A 20,570-nucleotide genomic window follows, 5' to 3' on the forward strand; every position below is an offset into this window, starting at 1 on the left:
TCACCTCTCTTTTTAAGACCATTTTTTTCTCCCACATGTTTCCCTCTTCTGCTTAAAACTGTTATTCTGTGTATGGTGTTCAACTGCTTTCTTTCCTCCTTGCCTTTTATTCTTTTTGTATCTTTGAATTTTTATTCCTTTGGTGATCTTTCTTTCCCTTTCTAATTTGCATGCCAAATCAAATTTATGAAGAGTTAAACTGGTAGATATTATTAATATCTGGTATTCTTTGCCTGCCCTCTGTGTAATTATTGCTCCTCAGGTAGAAAGAAGAGAGAGTTTAAAGATACTTGGCTTATGTTGAATAAGTGAGTTAATGAAATTGTTGTACATTTAGACTTTATTTGCATTTGAGACTGTTGAAACATTATAATTCTTTTTTTTTTAATTTTTTTTTATATAATTCTTAATATAAAATAACTTTACAAAATAAAGTCAATTTAACTGCTATCTAGTATAGTTTGACAGATTTTTATGTCTTTTTTTCTGGGAAGATGAGTTAGCTTTAGTAAGTCTAGAACTTAATAAATGTAAAATATGTTCTGTGTGTTTTGCCGTGTCCAACTCAAGTTACAGAAAACTACAAGGGTTAAATTCTTAAAAAATTTTTTTTGAGAGACAAGAATAATTCGTAAACTACTTTTTGCTGTCAAAATTAAACTCACAGAAAAGTATATAAAAAATACGTAGCTTAACAAATTTCATAAGTCAGATATTCATTTAACTATTACTCGTGTCACGAGAGCTTTACTAACACTTGAGAAGTTTTTTGAATTCCTTTTCCCAGTAACAGTTCCCTACAGTTACTTGCTTGCTGTTCCTTAAAGCTTTTTTTTTTTTTGCTTTTAAAAAAATCCTTCACTTTAGCACCATAGTTTAATTTCTTTCAAAGTTTATATATTAATAAATAGAATTACACAGTATATAGTCATTGTCTCTAGTTTCTTTCATTCGATACTATGTTTGTGAGATATGTAAAAATTGTATCTCTAATAATAGTTTGGTGTTGATAATAAATTTTTTAAATGCAGATGTGTTAAAAATAACTTTTATAAGTTAAACATATTTTATATTGATTTTTGTAAGTCCTAGAAACCCACGCGCAATTCTTCTGCAATTCTCAAAACGGTGTTGCATAATCTTTTTATTTTGTTGTTTAAAAGTTGGGGGTCATTAACTCAGTGGTTCAGTGAATCAGTAGTTAGTTCTATGTGAAGAAAGTATAATCAGTTAACATTTTGCTGTGATATATGGTATTTTAAGCCTTTTTACTATATTGTTTAAAACTGAGAGAGCCCTTTTTTTAGAGGTGTATCTTCTAGTATTTATTTGCAAAATGTAATTTAGACTCTATTCTGCTCTGTTACTCTAAAATAGGTTAATCCTGTACATTCTTAAAAAATAGAATTAAAATCCTTTTCTTTTTTGGTAGGAGGAATAAACATGGTGTGTCTCGAAAGAAGATTGCTCAGATGTTGGATCGTTATGAATATCAAATGTCCATCTCTATTGTAATGAATTCAGTGGAACCGCCACACAAAAGCACACAAAGACCTCCTCCACAGGAGAGACAGAGGTGGGGAGGCTCTCTAGGCTCACATAATGAAGTCTGTGTTACAAATAATCATTAAGTTGGCTATTTTCAGCTAACGCATTTGTTGCTTGCCCTTAAAAAAAATTAGTGAGCCTGTCTTGAAACTTAAGCAGTTTCAGATTTTAACAAAAGACCACGTTGCCTCACAAAAGATGTTCCCAGCAAGTTGTTTAAATTCTGAAGTGTAAATAAAAATTATATAAAATTGTATTTTAAATGTTTTTATAATCTTTTGTTGTAATGCTTTTGGTTATTATGAAGACCCCTGAGTAGAGTGGGTAGGAACCAGAATGTTTTTCTATAATTGAATTTTAAACTGATTTTATCTTTTGTAGATGTCAGACAATTTTATAGTTCATACCTAAATTCAACTTTTCATAAAACTTTAGTATTTTTCTTTGACTACCTTAAATATATAAGAAATACTGACTTGTTATAGGAACTGTAGTTGATTCCTCTATTCATAATACCGGTAAAATTATGTTTTTCTGCAAATTCATCTTTGTAAAGTATTTCTAAGCTGTAATTAGCATATCACTTACTAAAACAAAATTCTTTGTCAAATACCAATACAGTAGGTATATCAGTCACCAGGGGTTTTTTCTCCGTAATTTACGTTTTCATCACCCTTCTTCTTAAGGCATTCCCTGTCTCTCCATACTCCCCAATTCTGGAATGAAAAACAGGGCAATCACTATATAGTTTACAAAAGCTCTTCGTGTTATTCTGATAATACATTACTTTTCTCTATTTAAATTAACACAGGATAATTCTAGGGTAAAAAATATTTTAGACAGCTCCTTAGCATTAATTGTAGGAAGATTTGTCCTCTGGAATGTTTTACTTCTCCAGGTTTTAGCTTTTCTTTAAGGATAACTGTGTATCTCACTTTATCATTTTTATTAGATTGTGTTCCATCACTTAAAATTTTAAAATCGAGATGGAATTCATTTCAGAGATCTTGGGCAATTCATCCTAATTTTGCTTTGATTTATCCATTTTTAGGGAAAAAAAACACAAGCTATTTACAACGGTTGAAAATTTTTTATGTGTTTTATTTACATGGTAATAGTTCATGTCCTTTAAGTCTTCTTTCTCCTAAACCAACCTATCCTAAATCCTACAGTATATTTTTTTCTTTAATTTTATTTTAGATGGAGTATAGTTGATTAACAGTGTTGTGGTAGTTACAGGTGTAGAGCAAAGTGGTGAATCCCATAATCTTTCGATGTTGTTTTAAAACTTTTTAGTGTTTTTTTTTCAGCTTTAAATGTTCTCTCGCATCTTTATATTACTTTTTAACTAATATTAAATTATTAAGTAATACTACTTGCAAGGCTCAAAACTAAACATAGTACTTTTAACAAGGTCTTTATTACATTGCCTTTAATGAGATAATATGATTTTTATTTGTAGTCTCCAGTACTATTTACATTTAAATGAGTATTACTGTATTTTATTTTAACACATATGTATGTTTGTATATATTTGTTCATCCTAACTATGATACAGTAGAAATATACTAACTCATGTTTTATGTATAAATGTATATACAATTATGTGTTCATGTTTCCTTTATTCACTATTTTCATAATTCTTCTGTTTCAGAGTAGTACTTCCTGGTATTTGGGCTTGCTTTTCCCAGCATTTTATTATGTAAATTGACATTTTGAAATAGAAGGATTTAATTTTGGGACACGTGAAACAACTGTTAGGTATATATTGTGTGCTCCTTTCTCTTTGTCTTTATAAAACTTTATTTAGAAGTAATAGTACCATTAGGTTTTGAACAGCAGCCAGATTTATTTCAAGGATCTAGAGAATTGCCTTTGGAAGATACAAATGATGAAGCAACTTGTTCGTAATAGTAAGTCTGTGAAATAAATTTCCAGATTTTATTACAGATTAAATGTCATCTAATATTTCTGAGTAGTAAAGAGATCGTTAATCATTACCAAATATTTTTAAAAGTTATAAATGTTTACTGAGGCGAGGTGGTAACATTCTAGAAGACGTTTTTGTTGGGGCTTTTTGTGTGTTTTTTTGTTTGTGTTTTGGCCACACTACTTGGTAGTATGTAGGATCTCAGTTCCTTGACTAGGGATCGAACCTGCACCACCTGCATTGGAAACATGGGGTCTTAACCACTGGACCACCGGGGAAGTCCCAATTTTTTTTTTATTTTAAGACAGAGTAAATTAAAAGTTCCCCCAAGCATTCTGACTAATGTTATTTTTTACTTTTAAACGGTAACAGAACAGAGAAATAAATATACAATAAAAGATGAAATTCACCAATTAAAAGTTTTTTCATCCAAGTTTTTCCTTCTATTCAGACATCCTTTTTTTAAATTTAGATATTTTCTAATGGACTAGCTCCCTCTGCTGCTTCCTGCCATTCTGAGTTGGTCTCCATCACACAGAAAAAAATGGGCATTACTCATCATATTTAACTAAGGTGAACAATTTAAACAGTATATAGATTCTAGTCTGGTTCAGAAAGATTCTTTTTGAAAAGTAAATTTACAGTTTTCTATATGTCAATACTGTCAATAAAAATATTTGTGTGGTAATTAAGTTGAACTTTTGATGCTTTTTAAATTGATCTTTCATTATTCACTTTCCTAAAAGAAAATATTAGCTTTTTAATATGTGTTTTAAAGTAAGATTGTGTACAGAAGATTGGGTTATATTTTGTTGATGATATGATAGGGTGGATTTAACTATTTGAAGTGTGCTTATCTCTTACCTAATTAATATATATAAGTTATGAAATTTTCCAGTTTTATATATAGGTAAGTTTTGAAAGAATTTATGATATCAAAGCATATAAAATATTTGTTTCACCCATAATTGAGTTTTTGCTATGGTGGAAATGTCTGATTTTCTGAGCCTGGTTTTCTAAGTATTTTCAGAGAAAATTGGTGATGTTCTGTTTGGAAAATGTTGAAGAAATGTGGTTCATGTATTAGTACCTTGATGAGATAGGTGTCCCAGGGTTTATTGAAGTATCATATAGTAGTGTAACATAAATGCAGTCACTGAGGACTCAGTTATTAGGGCTGGAGTGTATGTTTGTCTGTGTTTGTCTGCAACCCTTTATAAATAGAGTAATACCTCTTAGTCTAGAATCATAACAAAATACAATGTTACTTAGTTTTGTTACAATGACCATTCAAAATAAACATTTGATGGCAGCAGAACAGCAGATCATTAGTGGGTTTTAGAGTTAAATTTTGTACATTACAATTTATAAATAAAACTTTTTTTCTCATTAAAATTGTTAGCTGTAATTTTTGTGAAAGGAAAGATTATATTAAGGGATTAATAGATATCCTCTTTGGTGATGGTTTTCTTTTTCTTTGCAGTTAAATAAGACTTGCATATTTTATTTTAAAAATTAAGGTATTATTAAAGCAATTGGCTTCCCTGTATGTATGCCAGATTTTTTTCCTTAAAATATCCTAAGGATGGCAAGAAGTAGTATTAAATGAATTTGTTGAAGTAGACTCTGAAAGGAGTAATTAGTGATTGTCTTGTGTGTATTTTTTATTCCTTTGTTTCCTTTGCTAAGCAGCATTTAAATTAATTCAATTCAGTTGATTCAAATTGTCTAAGTCTTAAGTCTAAACAAATTTCAGTTTTGCCTGGCTGTAAATTTCAGAGCAAATCTTGAAAAGTTTATAATTATGATTTTTGCAACTAAAATTAGAAAACTAAAAAAAAATAAAACTAAAAAAATAAAATAAAATTAGAAAACTTAGATTCAGTATCTTTATATAGATTGTACTGAATGGCCTAATTTTTGTAATGGAATATACAGTTTTGAATATCACCTATGGAAATTCTCAATACAGTATTGCTATCAATTTACACACAGAAACAAGGGGAAAGAGTAGCATAAAAATCTCTGAAAAGATCCTCAGAGAAAAAATGAGTTATTTTTGAAGCTAGAACTGTGTCAGTTTGCAATGTTTTGACTTTTTGTTATCTTTAGTAGAGGATAAATTTTGTTTATTTTGGTCAGTTAGATTAGAAATAATCTTTTTCTTCCCTTTCCTCCTAACAAATTTTATTCTCTGAATGATAACCCTGTCTCATTCCAGGTGTAAAAATTGCAGTCATTACAATGCACTTCCCAGCATGAAGTCCATTAACTTTAATAAGCTGTCTTAAGTGTGTAAAAAAGTAAACTGTTTTATCTAATATGGACACAGCCATACTCTAACCCCTAATCTTAGAATTAGATATAGTCACATTACCAAAGCATTGTATCTACTTTGGAAATGACTGAAGACTTCATTGGTATTGTGCAGTTGTTAATATTTCCTTGTTTGTTTTTTTTTTTCAATTGAACTGTTTGTAAATTAATGGGAAGATGGAGAGGTTTTTGAGACAGCCTATTGGGCTTTTTGCCTTTCAACTTTATTATAGGTAACTAAGGGGGAAAAAAACTAAGAATAATCTGTTCATTCGTGGTTAAAATTGTGTTCAAGTTCAGTACAGTCTATTAAAATACACTTTATTTGGATTATTTTTTTGTTTTGCAGTTTCATCTGTATCCTCAGATAGGACATGTAAAGATAAAGTTTTACCCTACAACAGTAATTATAATAATTATACAACTTTTTTACCGTCTCTTCAATTGTAGTTCTGGATTCTTCAGTCTTTTTTAGTATATCAGAATGAAAGAAAATTTGATTTGGAAAAGGATCATGAGTTCTTTCTTTTTATTTTTTTTTTCTTTTTTAAAAAAATAAACATTTTTTCATTTTCTTTTTTCTTCTTAATGGTATTAGAAATCATGTTTCTTTCATAGTCTTTTCCTATACATATTTTCTTTTTCTTCACTCCATTTTCTGCTCAGCTATCTTCATGTTAACTTCATAACATTTTTAATGAAGATGGTGGGATGGTAAGTTTCTGTCAAAAACAGAGGTAACTTTTCCCTTCTGTGTACGGTTGAAGAACTTTGATATGAAAATAGTTGGAAAGGTTTATAAGAATCTCAGTGTTACTCGTTTGTTGTTGTTGTTTAGTCACTAAGTTGTATCCTACTGTTTGGCCACCCCCTGTGACCCCAACCTGTTTAGCCCTCCAGGTTTCTCTGTCCTTGGAGTTTCCCAGGCAGAAATACTGGAGTGGGTGGCCATTTCCTCCTCCAGGGGCTCTTCCAGACCCAGGGATCAAACCTGTCTCCTGCTTGACAGGCGAATTCTTTATTACCACTGAGCCACCTGGAAAGCCCTATTCACTGGTTAGGAATCCCATAAGCATACTGTAGTACTTGGATGTATGTATTTGAGAAAAACTTATTTTATAGTACTCAAGCCTCTTCCTGATAGACTACTTGATAAAAGTAGTTGGAAACTCACTCTTATGGAATTCACTGTTGTCATGATTCTTTTATGTGGCCTTAACTGAATGCTTCTGAAAGAAAGCTGAAAGCTATTTTTGAGTTCAACTTTTACAGGTGATTCTTCATATTCTCCAATACTACTACAATGAGCAATAGGAATTTAGTACAAACAAGCCTTAATTTAATAATATTTAAGTTGCCACCATTTAGTTAACGCCTGTCAGTGCCAGTCCCTTTTCTAATTGTAGATGTGATTTTTATAAAATACCCTCACTGTAATTTTTTATAAAGAGGAAACAGAAACTTAGAGAAATTAAACAATTTATCTCCTGTGACCATAGTTTCTCTGGGAAGTGATGATAACTAGGAGTCATATCTAGTTCAGATGTATTCTTCATTGTAGCTCATTTTATCTTTTAAACCACGTAGTTATCTTTGGTTAAATTCTTGTTATTAATTTAGGGTCTTTTTCTAGGCAGCAAAGAAATTCCAGTGGAAAACTGAGTGCATCTTTATGATACATTTTTGAGTGTATAGGGTTAGAGGTATTTTGACTCACCAGTGAAGCTGAGTGAAGAAATCTGAAAGTGACCATTTATTTAGAATGCTTCAGTTCAGTTCAGTTCAGTTGCTCAGTCATGCCCGACTCTTCGCGACCCCATGAATCGCAGCACACCAGGCCTCCCTGTCTATCACCAACTCCTGGAGTTCACTCAGACTCACGTCCATTGAGTCGTTGATGCCATCCAGCCATCTCATCCTCTGTCATCCCCTTCTCCTCCTGCCCCCAATCCCTCCCAGCATCAGAGCCTTTTCCAATGAGTCAACTCTTTGCATGAGGTGGCCAAAGTATTGGAGTTTCAGCCTCAGCATCAGTCCTTCCAATGAACACCCAGGACTGATTTCCTTTAGGATAGGCTGGTTGGATCTCCTTGCAGCTCAAGGGACTCTCAAGAGTCTTCTCCAACACCACAGTTCAAAAGCATCAATTCTTTGGTGCTTAGCTTTCTTCACAGTCCAACTCTCACATCCATACATGACCACTAGAATGCTTATTTTAAGTCAAAATTGAAAGCTTGGATGCTATTTAGTGTACAATTATTTTCTGCAAAGTATACATTGATAGTTGATAATCATATTTCAGCAACATCTTTTGAATTGCATTTTTATATATGCTGTTGTGCTTTTTAATATCTCCTGATTTTAGCTAGCACTTGAAATATGTAGTATTTAATAAATGGATTGTTAAATTGTGTAAGCTATTTGTTTTGCTGATTAATTTTGAGAGAGTATAGGGCTTTCCTGTTAGAGGAGTCTTTGAGGGAGTTATTTCCTAAATAGACCAATACTGTTTTAAGTGATGTTAGTGTATTTTTCTTTTAATGGCCACTTATTTATTAAGTGTGCTAGCAGTAGCTGTCATGGAAATCACATCAGTTTTCTGAATTTCTGAAGAATTTATGTTTTTTTACCTTTTGTAATAGTGTCCTTTTTTCTTTTATGTTGTTTACATTAATTTTCTAAAAGAACAATAAAGGTGCCTGTTAAGTTTTCTATAGAAATAAAATATTGAATTAGATTCTGTAAGGAAAGCCTTTGAGTACAAAATGAAGGACTCTTACTGTTGAAAATGTGCCTTATTTTGTTTTAGTTAATTTAAAAAATAGAAGTGCTGGATCTTACTTGATTTTTCTTAATTCCTTAGAGTAGTTTCTGGATTTTCTTTTTGTTGTTGTTTCTAAATTGGAAATCAGAGGTAGAGTTTTTGTTAGAGTGGGGAAGAAATAGCATTGGTTTCATGAATAGATTAAAATAGTTTTTGGTTCATGAAACTGCATTATGAGATTAAGATTATTGAAATATTATATAATTAACACTGACAAAGATATGGTTAAAACATTTCATTTTGAATATAAGTAAATTGAAGCATTTATAAGAAATGTGATAGGAGACCTGGGTTAGACATTTTGAATTAATTAGAAAATAGTAAGGAAAAAAAATTTAGTTCTGGGGAGTGATAGGAAAGTAATTGTTAAAGCTGGAGAGCTAGTGGTCAAAAGTGGTAATTTCTCCTTCTGCATCTTCCATTTGCTGTGTAAAGACCAGTAGAGCCCAGGCATTATACTAAGAAAGATTATCTTTCTCTAGTGGCTCAGCTGGTAAAGTCTTTGCCTGCAGTGTGGGAGACCTGGGTTCGATCCCTGGGTTGGGAAGACCCCTTGGAAAAGGTAAAGGCTACCCACTCCAGTTTTCTGGCCTGGAGAATTCCATGTGCAGTTCATGGAGTGGCAAAGAGTCAGACACAACTGACTGACTTTAATTTTCACTTTCTTAAGGGCATGAAAGCATGGTCTTCCTTGTGTTGTCTTTGAAGCTTTGTCCTTTAAAGAGTCAATAAATATTTGTTGAATATTAGACGTCTTCTCCAGAAAATAATCAACCTCTTGATACTAAGGGCCCATTCATCTAATTAGAACAACTGTATAGGGCAGTTCATAATTTAGGAAACATGGAAATACAAAGTTTGAATTAGTTGTGTTTGATTGATACTTGCTAAGAAAGAGCGTCCAAGCAGAGAGGACGGCTCATCCATCTAACTTGTTTTATCTAACAGTATCAGAGCCTTTTGTTTGAAATTTTGAATCTTGTTAGTAGTCTTTAGATTTGTGATCTATGATCAAAAAATTAAATACTAGAATACAGGTAAGTAGGGCAGCCTTGAGACTTTGTTTCTTTTAAGATCATTTAGAGATTTTTTTTTTTTATTTTCTTTAACACTTCTATTCTTCCTCTTAACTTTCCCCATGAGACTTCATCATGTCTCACTTGGACCTAGTAGTCTCTCCACATTTATCTTTGCCACAGAGTATTTAGAGAAATGTATAACTTAAACTTCTTTTTAAGTATAAATTACATCCCTCCTGCTTAAACTCTATGTGATCCGTCCCTTGGCTTCTTCCCTGACCGTGTCTTGTATCCTCTGCTCTTCATTTACTACATTGTGTCTATAACTGGCCTTTTGCTGTTTTTCAGATATGCAAAGTTTGATCTTGCTTTAAACACTAAGCTCTTTTTTTCTTTCTGGAATGCTCTAAATTTTTTTTGTTGTTCCTATGCCTAGCATAATTCTAAGTATTTAGATCTCACCTCAATGTCACCTCCACAGAGAGCCCTAACTATTCCGATCTAAAGTAAAGTAGCCCCACCTCTGTCACTCTGTTAAACCGTCCTGTTGTTTTCATCACAGTACCTGTTAGTAGTTGAAGTTACCTTATTTAATACAATTTGTTGGGGGTCTTTTGAATTAGAATGTAAGTTCTATGATAACCTACTTGTTCTGTTTATAACTGTCCACAGAACCTAATCCAGTGCCTATAGTACTGCAGGGCCTCGTGTGTGAGTGTGCTCAGTCACTTCAGACTATTTGCGACCCTATGGACTGTTGCCTGCCAGGTTTCTCTGTCCATGGGATTTTCCAGGCAAGAATACTGCAGTGGGTTGTCGTGCCCTTTTCCAGGGGACCTTCTGACTCAGGGATCGAACCCAGGTCTGCCGCATTGCAGGCTGATTCTTTACCACTGAGCCACTGGGGAAGCCCTTCTTTTAATAGTATTACTCCCCAACGGTGTTTTCTTTTTAAACCTGTCCTCTGTGCTCCAGATTATATACTTAACTGCCTAGTTGAGATTTCTACCTTAAAGCCTGAAAAATTGAATCTGTGATCTGTCACATCTATGGAACTCCAGAATTTTCATTCATGGAGAATGGATCTACCATCCATCTGTTTTTGTAAACAGATACTTGAGAGTCTTCTTTGATGCCTTCTTTCCTCCTTCATATTCAATCCATCAACTGGGGTATTTGAATTTTACCACTTAATTATCTCGAGTCTCTTCATTTTTGACTGCCATCTTTGTATTGCATTGGCCAAAAAGTTTGTTTGGGTTTTTCCATGAGAATAGTTTGAATTATCATCTCTTTTGATGCTGGGGTCCCCACAGCTGTACTTTCTGTATTCTAGCCCTTTTTCTCCACAGTCTTAGAAGACTGAAATATAATGTATATATAGAAAAGTGCTTAAAGTTTAAGTATATAGCTCAGTAGATTTTCACAAAGTGAACATACCCATTAAACCAGAATCCTACTCAAGAAGTAGAACATTCCCAGCAAATTAGAAGTCCTTAGTGCCCCCTTTTTTCCAGAGTGATCTTTGTAAAATGAAAATATGATCATGAATAAAACCTTTCAGGTGCTTCCCATTGCTGTTAGGATAAAGACCAAAAACCATAATGTGGTTGATGTGGCCCCTACCTTCCTTTCCAACCTCATGTTTTATTACTCCTCATACTTTCTGTGTTCCAGCCCTACTGGCCATTTCTCAATTTCTTGAATGTACTGTTCTGTTCCTTTTTCCTGGAAAGTTGTGTGTGCACACACCCTTTCCATACTCACCCTTCAGATTTGAGCTCTTCAAGGAAACCTTTTTGGATGTAGCAAGCAGGCTTGGTGAAGTCCAAAATACATATTATATGTTCTCATGTACTTTTTTTTCATTAATTTGTATGAGTATATGATTATTTCCTCTCCCTTTTATTCTTAAGTACCATGTGTCGGAGGTTGTACCAGTTTTGTGTGCAGTTACATGGTCATCAGAACAATGAGAAAGAGTGGTATTCAGTGTTCATAGAATAAGTGAATATAGAATAAGTCTCAGCTTGTTCTGGGCTTAATTGTGTTCTCTCAAAATTTCATGTGTTGGAAGTCCTGAACCAGTATTTTATAATGTGACTATTTTCAGGATATAGGCCCTTTAAAGAGGTAATTAAGGTAAAATGAAGTCATATGATTGGACCCTGATCCAATATGATTGGTGTCCTTAAGAGGTGATTAGGATACAGACACACAAAAAGGGAAGACCTTAACAACACTGGAGGAAGACAGCCGTCTGCAAGCCAAGGAGAGAGGCTTTTGAAGAAACCTATCCTGCTGACATCTTGAACTTCTAACCTCCAGAATTGTGAGGTTAATTGCTGTTGTTTAAGCAACCCTGACTGATGCTTTATTTTGGTACTGGAAAGTGGGATGCTGCTCTAACAAATATCTAAGAATGTAGAAATCGCTTTAGAACTGGCTATTGCAGAGGCTGGAATAATTTTGAGCTTCATGTTAGAAAAAGCCAAGGTTGCCTTCTGTGATTATAGGTAGAAATATGAACATTAAAGCTGATTCTGCTGAGGGCTCTGAAAGAGGGCTATCAGGATTATACACTTAGCATGTATAATCATATTGATAGAAATAAGAAAAGGGTGCTTCTGATAAGGTCTCAGATGAAAGTGAGGAACATGTTACTAGAAACGTAAGGAAAGGCAGTCATGTTATATAAGGTGGCAGAAAGCTTGGCTAAATTGTGTTCTTTGGGTTTGTGGGAAATTGAACTGTTAAGTGATAAACTTGGATATTTAACTGAAATTTATAAGCAAAGTATTAAAAGCATGGCCTGGTTTCTCCTTGCTGCTTATAGTAAAACACGAGGACAAAGATAATTGCAGAAAGATTTATTAAGCAAAATGGAACCAAAACTTTGAAGATTTGGAAATTCTCAGCCTATGCATGTTGCAAAAAATTAGTGTGTACTGGAGACAACATCAAGGCTGTTGCTAGACAACCATTTGATAAAGGGAGTATGGACATGTGACTTAGGGATTCATAAAGCCATCTCAGCAGGACCTTAGATGGGGTTATGGCAGCAGAAACACTACCAGCTTGGACTGAAAGGGACAAAGACAGGATGAAATGAGGGAGGCTGTCAGACTTCTGAGATTCTATAAGACAAGTCAGTAGAGCTATCTGTGTCACCTGGCTGAAAGCATGTGTTTTCCTCCAAGAAAAGAGTAGCATGACCCTGAATGTAGTTTAGAGGTCAACAGGGCTGCCACTGCCACCATGGGATCAGAGCACCAAGCCTAAGAGGGTGGGGCTCCAGCCCAGTGGGCCCAGAATATTGGGTCATAGATTATTCTTTATTGTTGATTATTAAATATTATTCACATTAAAATCTTATGAAATTTCCCTTATTATAGACTTGCTTGGGACCCATCATCTCCTCTTTCTGATTTTTCCTTTTTGGAATGGAAACATTTTGAAAGCAGATAAGTTGTCTGCTGTCACATGGTTAAATAATAGCTGAAGAGAAATTTTGCCTCAGGATAAATCATATCTCAAGTTGACCCATAGCTGGTTTAAATGGTATTTAGATAAGATTTTTGGATTTAAGAGTTGCTGCTGCTGCTGCTGCTGCTGTTGTTGCTGCTGCTAAGTCGCTTCAGTCATGTCTGGCTTGTGTGACCCCACAGATGGCAGCTCACCAGGCTCCTCCATCCCTGGGATTCTCCAGGCAAGAATACTGAAATGGGTTGCCATCTCCTCCTAGAGTTGATGCTAGAAGGGGCTTATACTTTGTGGGCTCTTGGAATGGGATGAATGTGTTTTGCATATGAGAAGGACATTAGTTGATGGGAGGCAAGAGAGTGAAGTGTTGAATGGGCTGAATTATGACCCCTCAAAATTCATATGTTGAGGTCCTAATCCCCAGTACCTCAGAATGTAATTATATTTGGAGATAGCACCTTTAAAGAGATAAATTAAGATATGGATGGGCTGTAATCCAATATAACTGGTGTCCTTATAAGAACAGGAAATTAGGACACAGCCATAAACAGAAGGAAGACCTTTGAAAACACTGGCAGAATAAGGCCATCTACCAGTGAAAGAGAGAGGCCTTAGAAGAAACCAACCCTGTGGACACATTGATCTCAGACTTCAAGCTTCTAGAATTGTGAGAAAATAAACTGCTGTTAAAGCCACCCAGTCCGCATTTTGTTACAGTCCTAACAAACTAGTACACAGTTTTGTATCTGATAGTTGAGAGGTGCTTGTAAGGCATTTCTTCTGCAGTTCCTTTATGTGTAAAATGAGGGCATTTGACTTGGTCAGTGATTCTTAATTTTTAATTTAGTTCAAAACTTTCTGAAAATGGAATGTGTTTAATTAAGAAATGTATAGCGGGCTGCCTGCCCTGTGAGCTGTTCATTGTGCAACCTAGTTCTGTGTTTCAGACACTATCTTTGCTGTACCTCAGAAACTTCCACTTTTAGTGGAGCACAGAATTTCAAATTGCAGCTTGGGCAAGTCACTTAGTTTTATGAAACTTTGCCTCTTAAATGAGAACACTTTCTTAAATAGGATTCAGTTCAGTTCAGTCGCTCAGTCGTGTCCGACTCTTTGCGACCCCATGAATCGCAGCACGCCAGGCCTCCCTGTCCATCACCAACTCCCGGAGTTCACTGAGACTCATGTCCATCGAGTTGGTGATGCCGTCCAGCCATCTCATCCTCTGTCGTCCCCTTCTCCTCCTGCCCTCAATCCCTCCCAGCATCAGAGTCTTTTCCAATGAGTCAGCTCTTCGCATGAGGTGGCCAAAGTACTGGAGTTTCAGCTTCAGCATCATTCCTTCCAAAGAAATCCCAGGGCTGATCTCCTTCAGAATGGACTGGTTGGATCTCCTTGCAGTCCAAGGGACTCTTAAGAGACTTCTCCAACACCACAGTTCAAAAGCATCAATTCTTCAGCGCTCAGCTTTCTTCACAGTCCAACTCTCACATCCATACATGACCATTACTAGATGGATTATATGAGTATGTTAGAATTTCAGCTGAAGTAGCTTTTGTGTTAACCTTGAAACTGATTTTGTTTGCCTTTTGATGATTTCACTTCCTTATACACTAGAGATGGCAGAGAAGGAAACAAAGCAATTGGTTGAATTTTATACTAGTTATGTCTAAAGGATAAAGTCTGTTTTTTTGTTATTTAACAAAGATACTCATAATCCTCATTAGCAAGGCAGTCAGAAATTAAGCTGTGTAATACTTCAAAACAGTTTGGGATGTGTGCCTTTTTGTTGAGTGGCACTAATTTTTCATTTGTGTTATATTGACTCTTGGTATGATCGAGTCAGTTTGATATTCTCATCTTTATTGACAAATACGATATGATTAGTTTCACAGAGCAGTGTATTGGCCAGATCACACAAATCCATTTCTTTAACAGAAAAAAAATTTTTTTTAATGTCAAGCATAATAAAAATAAGGAGCTTTTCCCCACCACCCTTAGTTTTCATGAATACATTTTTTCGTTCTGTTTTTCATCACAACCTTCTGTGTCATGTTCGTGTGACAGTGAGATAGATATCAGCTTACCTGTAGTTATGTGAAACTTAAGTTAATTGTACGCTAGGCGTCTGTGAAATGAGTCATTCAGATGGGAATATCAATTTGACTGGATGTCAGCTTTCTATTTTGGTAGTGCAGTCCAGAAAGTGACAGAGTTGTCACAAGATTCAGTAGACAGGGGAAGAAGGCATTTTTTGGAGGGTCAGAGAGGAGTAATATTTTAAGGTGGTTTTTTTTTTTTTAATTTGTAATATTTTAAAGTTTTTTTAATTTGTAATATTTTAAAGTATTAATTACTAGTATCTTGTGTTTATTATTTTAAATGATAGTATTTTAAATTTTTGATAACATACCATTCTTTTTGAATCACTTCTTAGATTATTTTCTACTCTTAATAATGCAGTAGAAGAAATTATTATATATTTAGAAACAGTTTACCTATAGAAGAATGAGGTTTTCTAGGGGCAGTATAGATAGTGCTCAATGGAGAAAGGAAATCAGAAGAAAAAGCAGCTAATCAGGTTTTAATTAATTAATTTGCTGTTGAGGCTTTGTAAATAAGATGTTGGTTGTGTTGTGAAAATAACGTGGAAAGTTCAAGAAATGTTTGGTCATATGAATTCTTCCCTTATAGCAACTGGATTAGACCTGCTGAAGTCACAGAGTCTGTAGCAGGTCTTTCGGAATGAAATTCAGGTGAGCATCTTACCAAGCGTGGTTTAAAAGAGCCGAAGTAGGTGTTAACATAGTTTGAGAAAAAACCAAGCATAATTCTGAGGAAGCAATAAATCCAGTCAATGAATAAAAAACAAAAGCATAATAAACTGGGAGACAAAGAGGGACCAGAAACTGAAATGCAGCAGAGTAAATGAGTAAGGTTGAGTGCATGCAGGGGTGACACTAGGCCATTGGCAGGAGTGGTACTGAAGGACTGGAGGCTTGTTTTCCTGATTGTTTCAGTGTATCATTTCTTGGTGAGTGATGGACTGATACTTTGTGGGCCTTCTAGCTTCTGGCAGTCATGAGAACATGAAATACTGGCGGGGGTGGGGGGTGGGAATAGGGCTTCCTCTGAATTGTCCTGCTTGGTGCATATCAGAATGATTTATGTTTCTAAGAACATCAGGTGTATCTTGACTTTTGGGACAATCTGTGCAGATACATAGCAGAAGTACTCAGTGCAGTGAGAAAACATCAGGTGTAAGCTATAGTTTCTGGAGATGGAATGGTGTTTTCTGATTGAAGGAATGTGGTTGAGAAATAAGAACCAGTGGTGAGAAGGGTCAGTAGAATGATTTCTGGATGAGTGTGTTGCGGTGGAGTTAATTACTTTTCCACTGTTGATATAGTACATTGGTAGTCAGTGAGTGAAATGTGGAGGACTGGACATAGGAAAAAGTGGAATTTAGTAAGGGAAAATAAGTAAGGGGGAAAGGCTGTAGACAGTAGTAACTGAATGGTCAAAGGCTCAGAGATGGGTAACAGTATTGAATTTATTCATGCATATATGTATTCATTCAGCAGTGTTTCATGAGTGCTTACTATGTGCCAGGCATTGTTTTAATGATAGCTGCTGCTGCTAAGTCGCTTCAGTCATGTCCAACTCTGTGTGACCCCATAGACAGCAGCCCACCAGGCTCCCCCATCCCTGGGATTCTCCAGGCAAGAACACTGGAGTGGGTTGCCATTTCCTTCTCCGTTTAATGATAGATTGGTGAGCAAAGCAGACAAAACCTCTGCCCTTCCTACCTGAGTCAGGGTAGGGAAGCAGACTGAATCAATAAACAGGTATCTGGGAGGTCAAATGGTAAGTACTGTGGACAAAATTGAAGCAGCATAAGTGGTATAGGGAGGATGAGGCTTAGTGGAATGTGTACCACTTTACTTGAAGTGATCGATAAAGGCTGAATTGACAAGGTAACATTTGAGCAGAGACTTGAAGAAAATGAGAGTGAATTAGCAAAGAGAGAAGCAAGGATGGAGCATTCCAGACTGAGGGTCCTGCAATTGAGAGCTCTGATGAGGTGGGACTGTGCTTTGTGTGGTTAAGGAATAGTAGGATGTCAGTTTTCTTGGAGCTAAGTGAGAAAAGGGCAAGGTGGTAGAAGAGAGAAAGAGGAAAAAGGAACAAGATAATAATGGGCCTTGTAAATTATTGAAGAAATACAGACCTTTACTCTGCTTGAGATGGGAAGCTGTTGGAGAGTTTTGAGCAGGGGATGATGTGATCTGACTTGTGTTTTAAGTTATACAATGTCAGTTCTGGCTGCTGTCTTGAGAATCACTTTAGAGATATAAGAATGGAAGCAGGGACTAACTAGACAGCTCTTGGAATAATCCAAGTGAGAGGTGATTGAGACCTCAGCTAGGGGACAAGGGTAGAGGTGGTAAGAACTGGTTGAAGCTAGAACTGACAAGATTTGTTAAATACATCAAATAATGGGTATGAAAAGGATGGAGTTACAGTTTACTAAGATACAATATAGGAGGAGCACATTTAGAAGGGAAAACAGGTGTTTTCCTGTTTAGTTTTGGGCATCTTAAGTTTTAGGTGCTTTCTGGACATTGAGTGGAGATGTAGAATATATAGTGTGTTTAGAGTTCATGGGAGAGGTCTGGGTTGGAAATACAAATTTGGGTGTGGATGGGAGAGCAGGCTTTCTATTGTTGGTGGAGCATAAAGTTTAGTCTAAAGTGTAACCAGAAGTAACTCCAAGACATCAGCAGTTCTCAATCTTGTCTACATTGTAACACACACAGAAGACAAAATTTTTAGAATTTGCTGGAGTAAATGGACCAGGCTACTCTTCCCAAGGCTTCTGGTCCTGGAGCTCAGGAACTCCACCTGCCATGGGCTCCATTTAGTAGGCTTATCTGTCAAGCACACTAGTTAGGAAACTCTACTTTAGAGAAGGGGCCTGATAAAGGAGACTGAAAACACAGTGTTAATGAGCTAAGACTTACCTTGCTGACAGTAGGGATCACAGAAGAGATTTTTACCAGAAATATGACAGTTAATATTTGTTTTAATTGGTGTTTTTCAAACTTTTCGTGGTGAAAAGTTTTTTTTTTTTTTTTTAATTTTCCAATGCATTGCAGTCATAATTTAGTAAAGTATAATTCAGTTCAGTTCATTCACTCAGTCGTGTCTGACTCTTTGCAACCCCATGGATTGCAGCACGCCAGGCCTCCCTGTCCATCACCAGCTCCCGGAGTTCACTCAAGACTCACGTCCATCGAGTCAGTGATGCCATCCAGCCATCTCATCCTCAGTCGTCCACTTCTCCTCCTGCCCCCAACCCATCCCAGCATCAGAGTCTTTTCCAATGAGTCAACTCTTTGCATGAGGTGGCCAAAGTACTGGAGTTTCAGCCTTAGCATCATTCCTTCCAAAGAAATCCCAGGGCTGATCTCCTTCAGAATGGACTGGTTGAATCTCCTTGCAGTCCAAGGGACTTTCAAGAGTCTTCTCCAGCACCACAGTTCAAAAGCATCAATTCTTCGGCGCTCAGCTTTCATCACAGTCCAACTCTCACATCCATACGTGACCACTGGAAAAACCATAGCCTTGACTAGACGGACCTTTGTTGGCAAAGTAATGTCTCTGCTCTTGAGTATGCTATCTAGGTTGGTCATAACTTTGCCTCCAAGGAGTAAGTGTCTTTTAATTTCATGGCTGCAGTCACCATCACCATCTGCAGTGATTTTGGAGCCCTGAAAAATAAAGTCTGACACTGTTTCTGCTGTTTCCCCATCTATTTCCCATGAAGTGATGGGACCGGATGCCATGATCTTCATTTTCTGAATGTTGAGCTTTAAGCCAACTTTTTCACTCTCCACTTTCACTTTCATCAAGAGGCTTTTTAGTTCCTCTTCACTTTCTGCCATAAGGGTGGTGTTATCTGCATATCTGAGGTTATTGGTATTTCTCCTGGCAATCTTGATTCCAGCTTGTTTCTTGCATTCCAGCGTTTCTCATGGTGTACTCTGCATATAAGTTAAATAAACTGGGTGACAGTAAAAAGTGAATTGACTAGAGAAAATTTAATGTCAAATACTTTATAATTCAGTTCAACAGATACAAAAATTATTTTCAAATTCCTGCAAAAGTTACTGGTTTCTCATGGACTGGCATCAGTACGGATAACAATTTGAGTAGCATTGTTTGGGATGGAGCATACTTTACAGAGTAGTAATAGAAAGAAGAAAACTTCTATGGACATGTTACAGTTAGTTGGAAGAGCACCAGGTGTTTTGTGGTGTTTGTTGAGTGACCTAAGATAAGATAGCCTAACTGGATGATATTTTGGTAGAGGCATGAAGCTTACTGGTGGGGACTTATTCTACTGACAAGTGCCCTGGCCACTCTAGTGTAATCTCCTCCATTTCTCCTCCAGCATTCTACTCTTTGGGAGTCACCCTCGAGTGGCCTGTCCTTGGTCAAGTGTAGCTTATGTCTAACCATATCTTGATTGATAGAAGTTTGATTATTTGTTCTGGCCTCTTGTGAAGTGACTACCATGAAAGAAGAGTAGAATGGTTAGCCCTTCTGCACAGTTAGCACATGAAGCTACTCTTATCCTGGTAGAGCCAGTTTTCTTGCTTCTCTGTTTTTGTTCCCCTACTAAAAGAACCAACATTTATCAGGGAAAAATAAGAGTTCTCCTGAACTGCTGTTATGTTTTTCTTTTTTGTATTTTGGAGGACCTGAACTACACTCTGGAAGTGAATATACCTATCCCAACAGGGATGTTATTTACTTAAACTTCCTTTTTTCTTTCTTTAAATATTATTTACTTACTTGGCTGCACTGGGTCTTTGTTGCAGCATGCCAGATCTTAGTTGTGGCATGCAGACTCTTAGCTGTGCCAAGTGGGCTCTGGTACCCTGACCAGAGATCGAACCTGGGCCCCTCCATTGGAGAGTTCTAGCCACTGGACCACCCAAGAAAGTTTCAATTTTCTTTTTTTCTTGATTAAAAAAAAGAGCTTGTTTGTCTGTAATAAGCACCAATCTACCTCAGTTTGTGCAAACCACCCCCTACCTAACCCTGCCTACCTTAACTTACGCTGCTGCTGCTGCTGCTAAGTCACTTCAGTTGTGTCCGACTCTGTGCGACCCCATAGACAGCAGTCCACCAGACTCCGCCATCCCTGTCTTAAGTCTTGGGCAAGAATAAAGAGAAGGCACTATCAGGTTAGAACCCATATATTTAAGGTAGCTGATAAATTCACAAGTTGTTGTCCTTGGCATTACACTCTGAGTCAAGAAGTCATTGCAAAATGGCTCTTGACTATGAAGTCTGAATTTGGAATGTAGTGGCACGTCAGTTGACTGACCCACCCCTTCCTCACCAGGACTGAGTCTCAGATATGTCAGAAGGGTGGTCA

General features: G+C 36.1%; 1 protein-coding gene across 5 annotated transcripts in view; it reads left to right on the forward strand.

The window, feature by feature from the left end:
• The window catches only part of N4BP2L2 (NEDD4 binding protein 2 like 2), a 33,760-nt gene extending 14,551 nt beyond the window's left edge, over positions 1-19,209 (forward strand). For 3 of the 5 annotated variants that reach the window (XM_002691756.6, XM_025000229.2, XM_059892168.1), the window contains one exon: positions 1,433-3,808. In XM_002691756.6, the coding sequence (XP_002691802.3) occupies positions 1,433-1,631 (199 nt within the window). In that variant the 3' untranslated portion in view covers positions 1,632-3,808. Of the gene's footprint in view, positions 1-1,432; positions 3,809-3,950 lie in introns of those variants that run through there. The other 2 variants (XM_059892165.1, XM_059892167.1) reach the window with 2 other exon arrangements.
• The last annotated feature ends 1,361 nt before the right edge of the window (positions 19,210-20,570 follow it).

The sequence above is a fragment of the Bos taurus genome, chromosome 12, assembly GCF_002263795.3.
Source record: "Bos taurus isolate L1 Dominette 01449 registration number 42190680 breed Hereford chromosome 12, ARS-UCD2.0, whole genome shotgun sequence".
In the NCBI taxonomy this organism is placed as follows: domain Eukaryota; kingdom Metazoa; phylum Chordata; class Mammalia; order Artiodactyla; family Bovidae; genus Bos; species Bos taurus.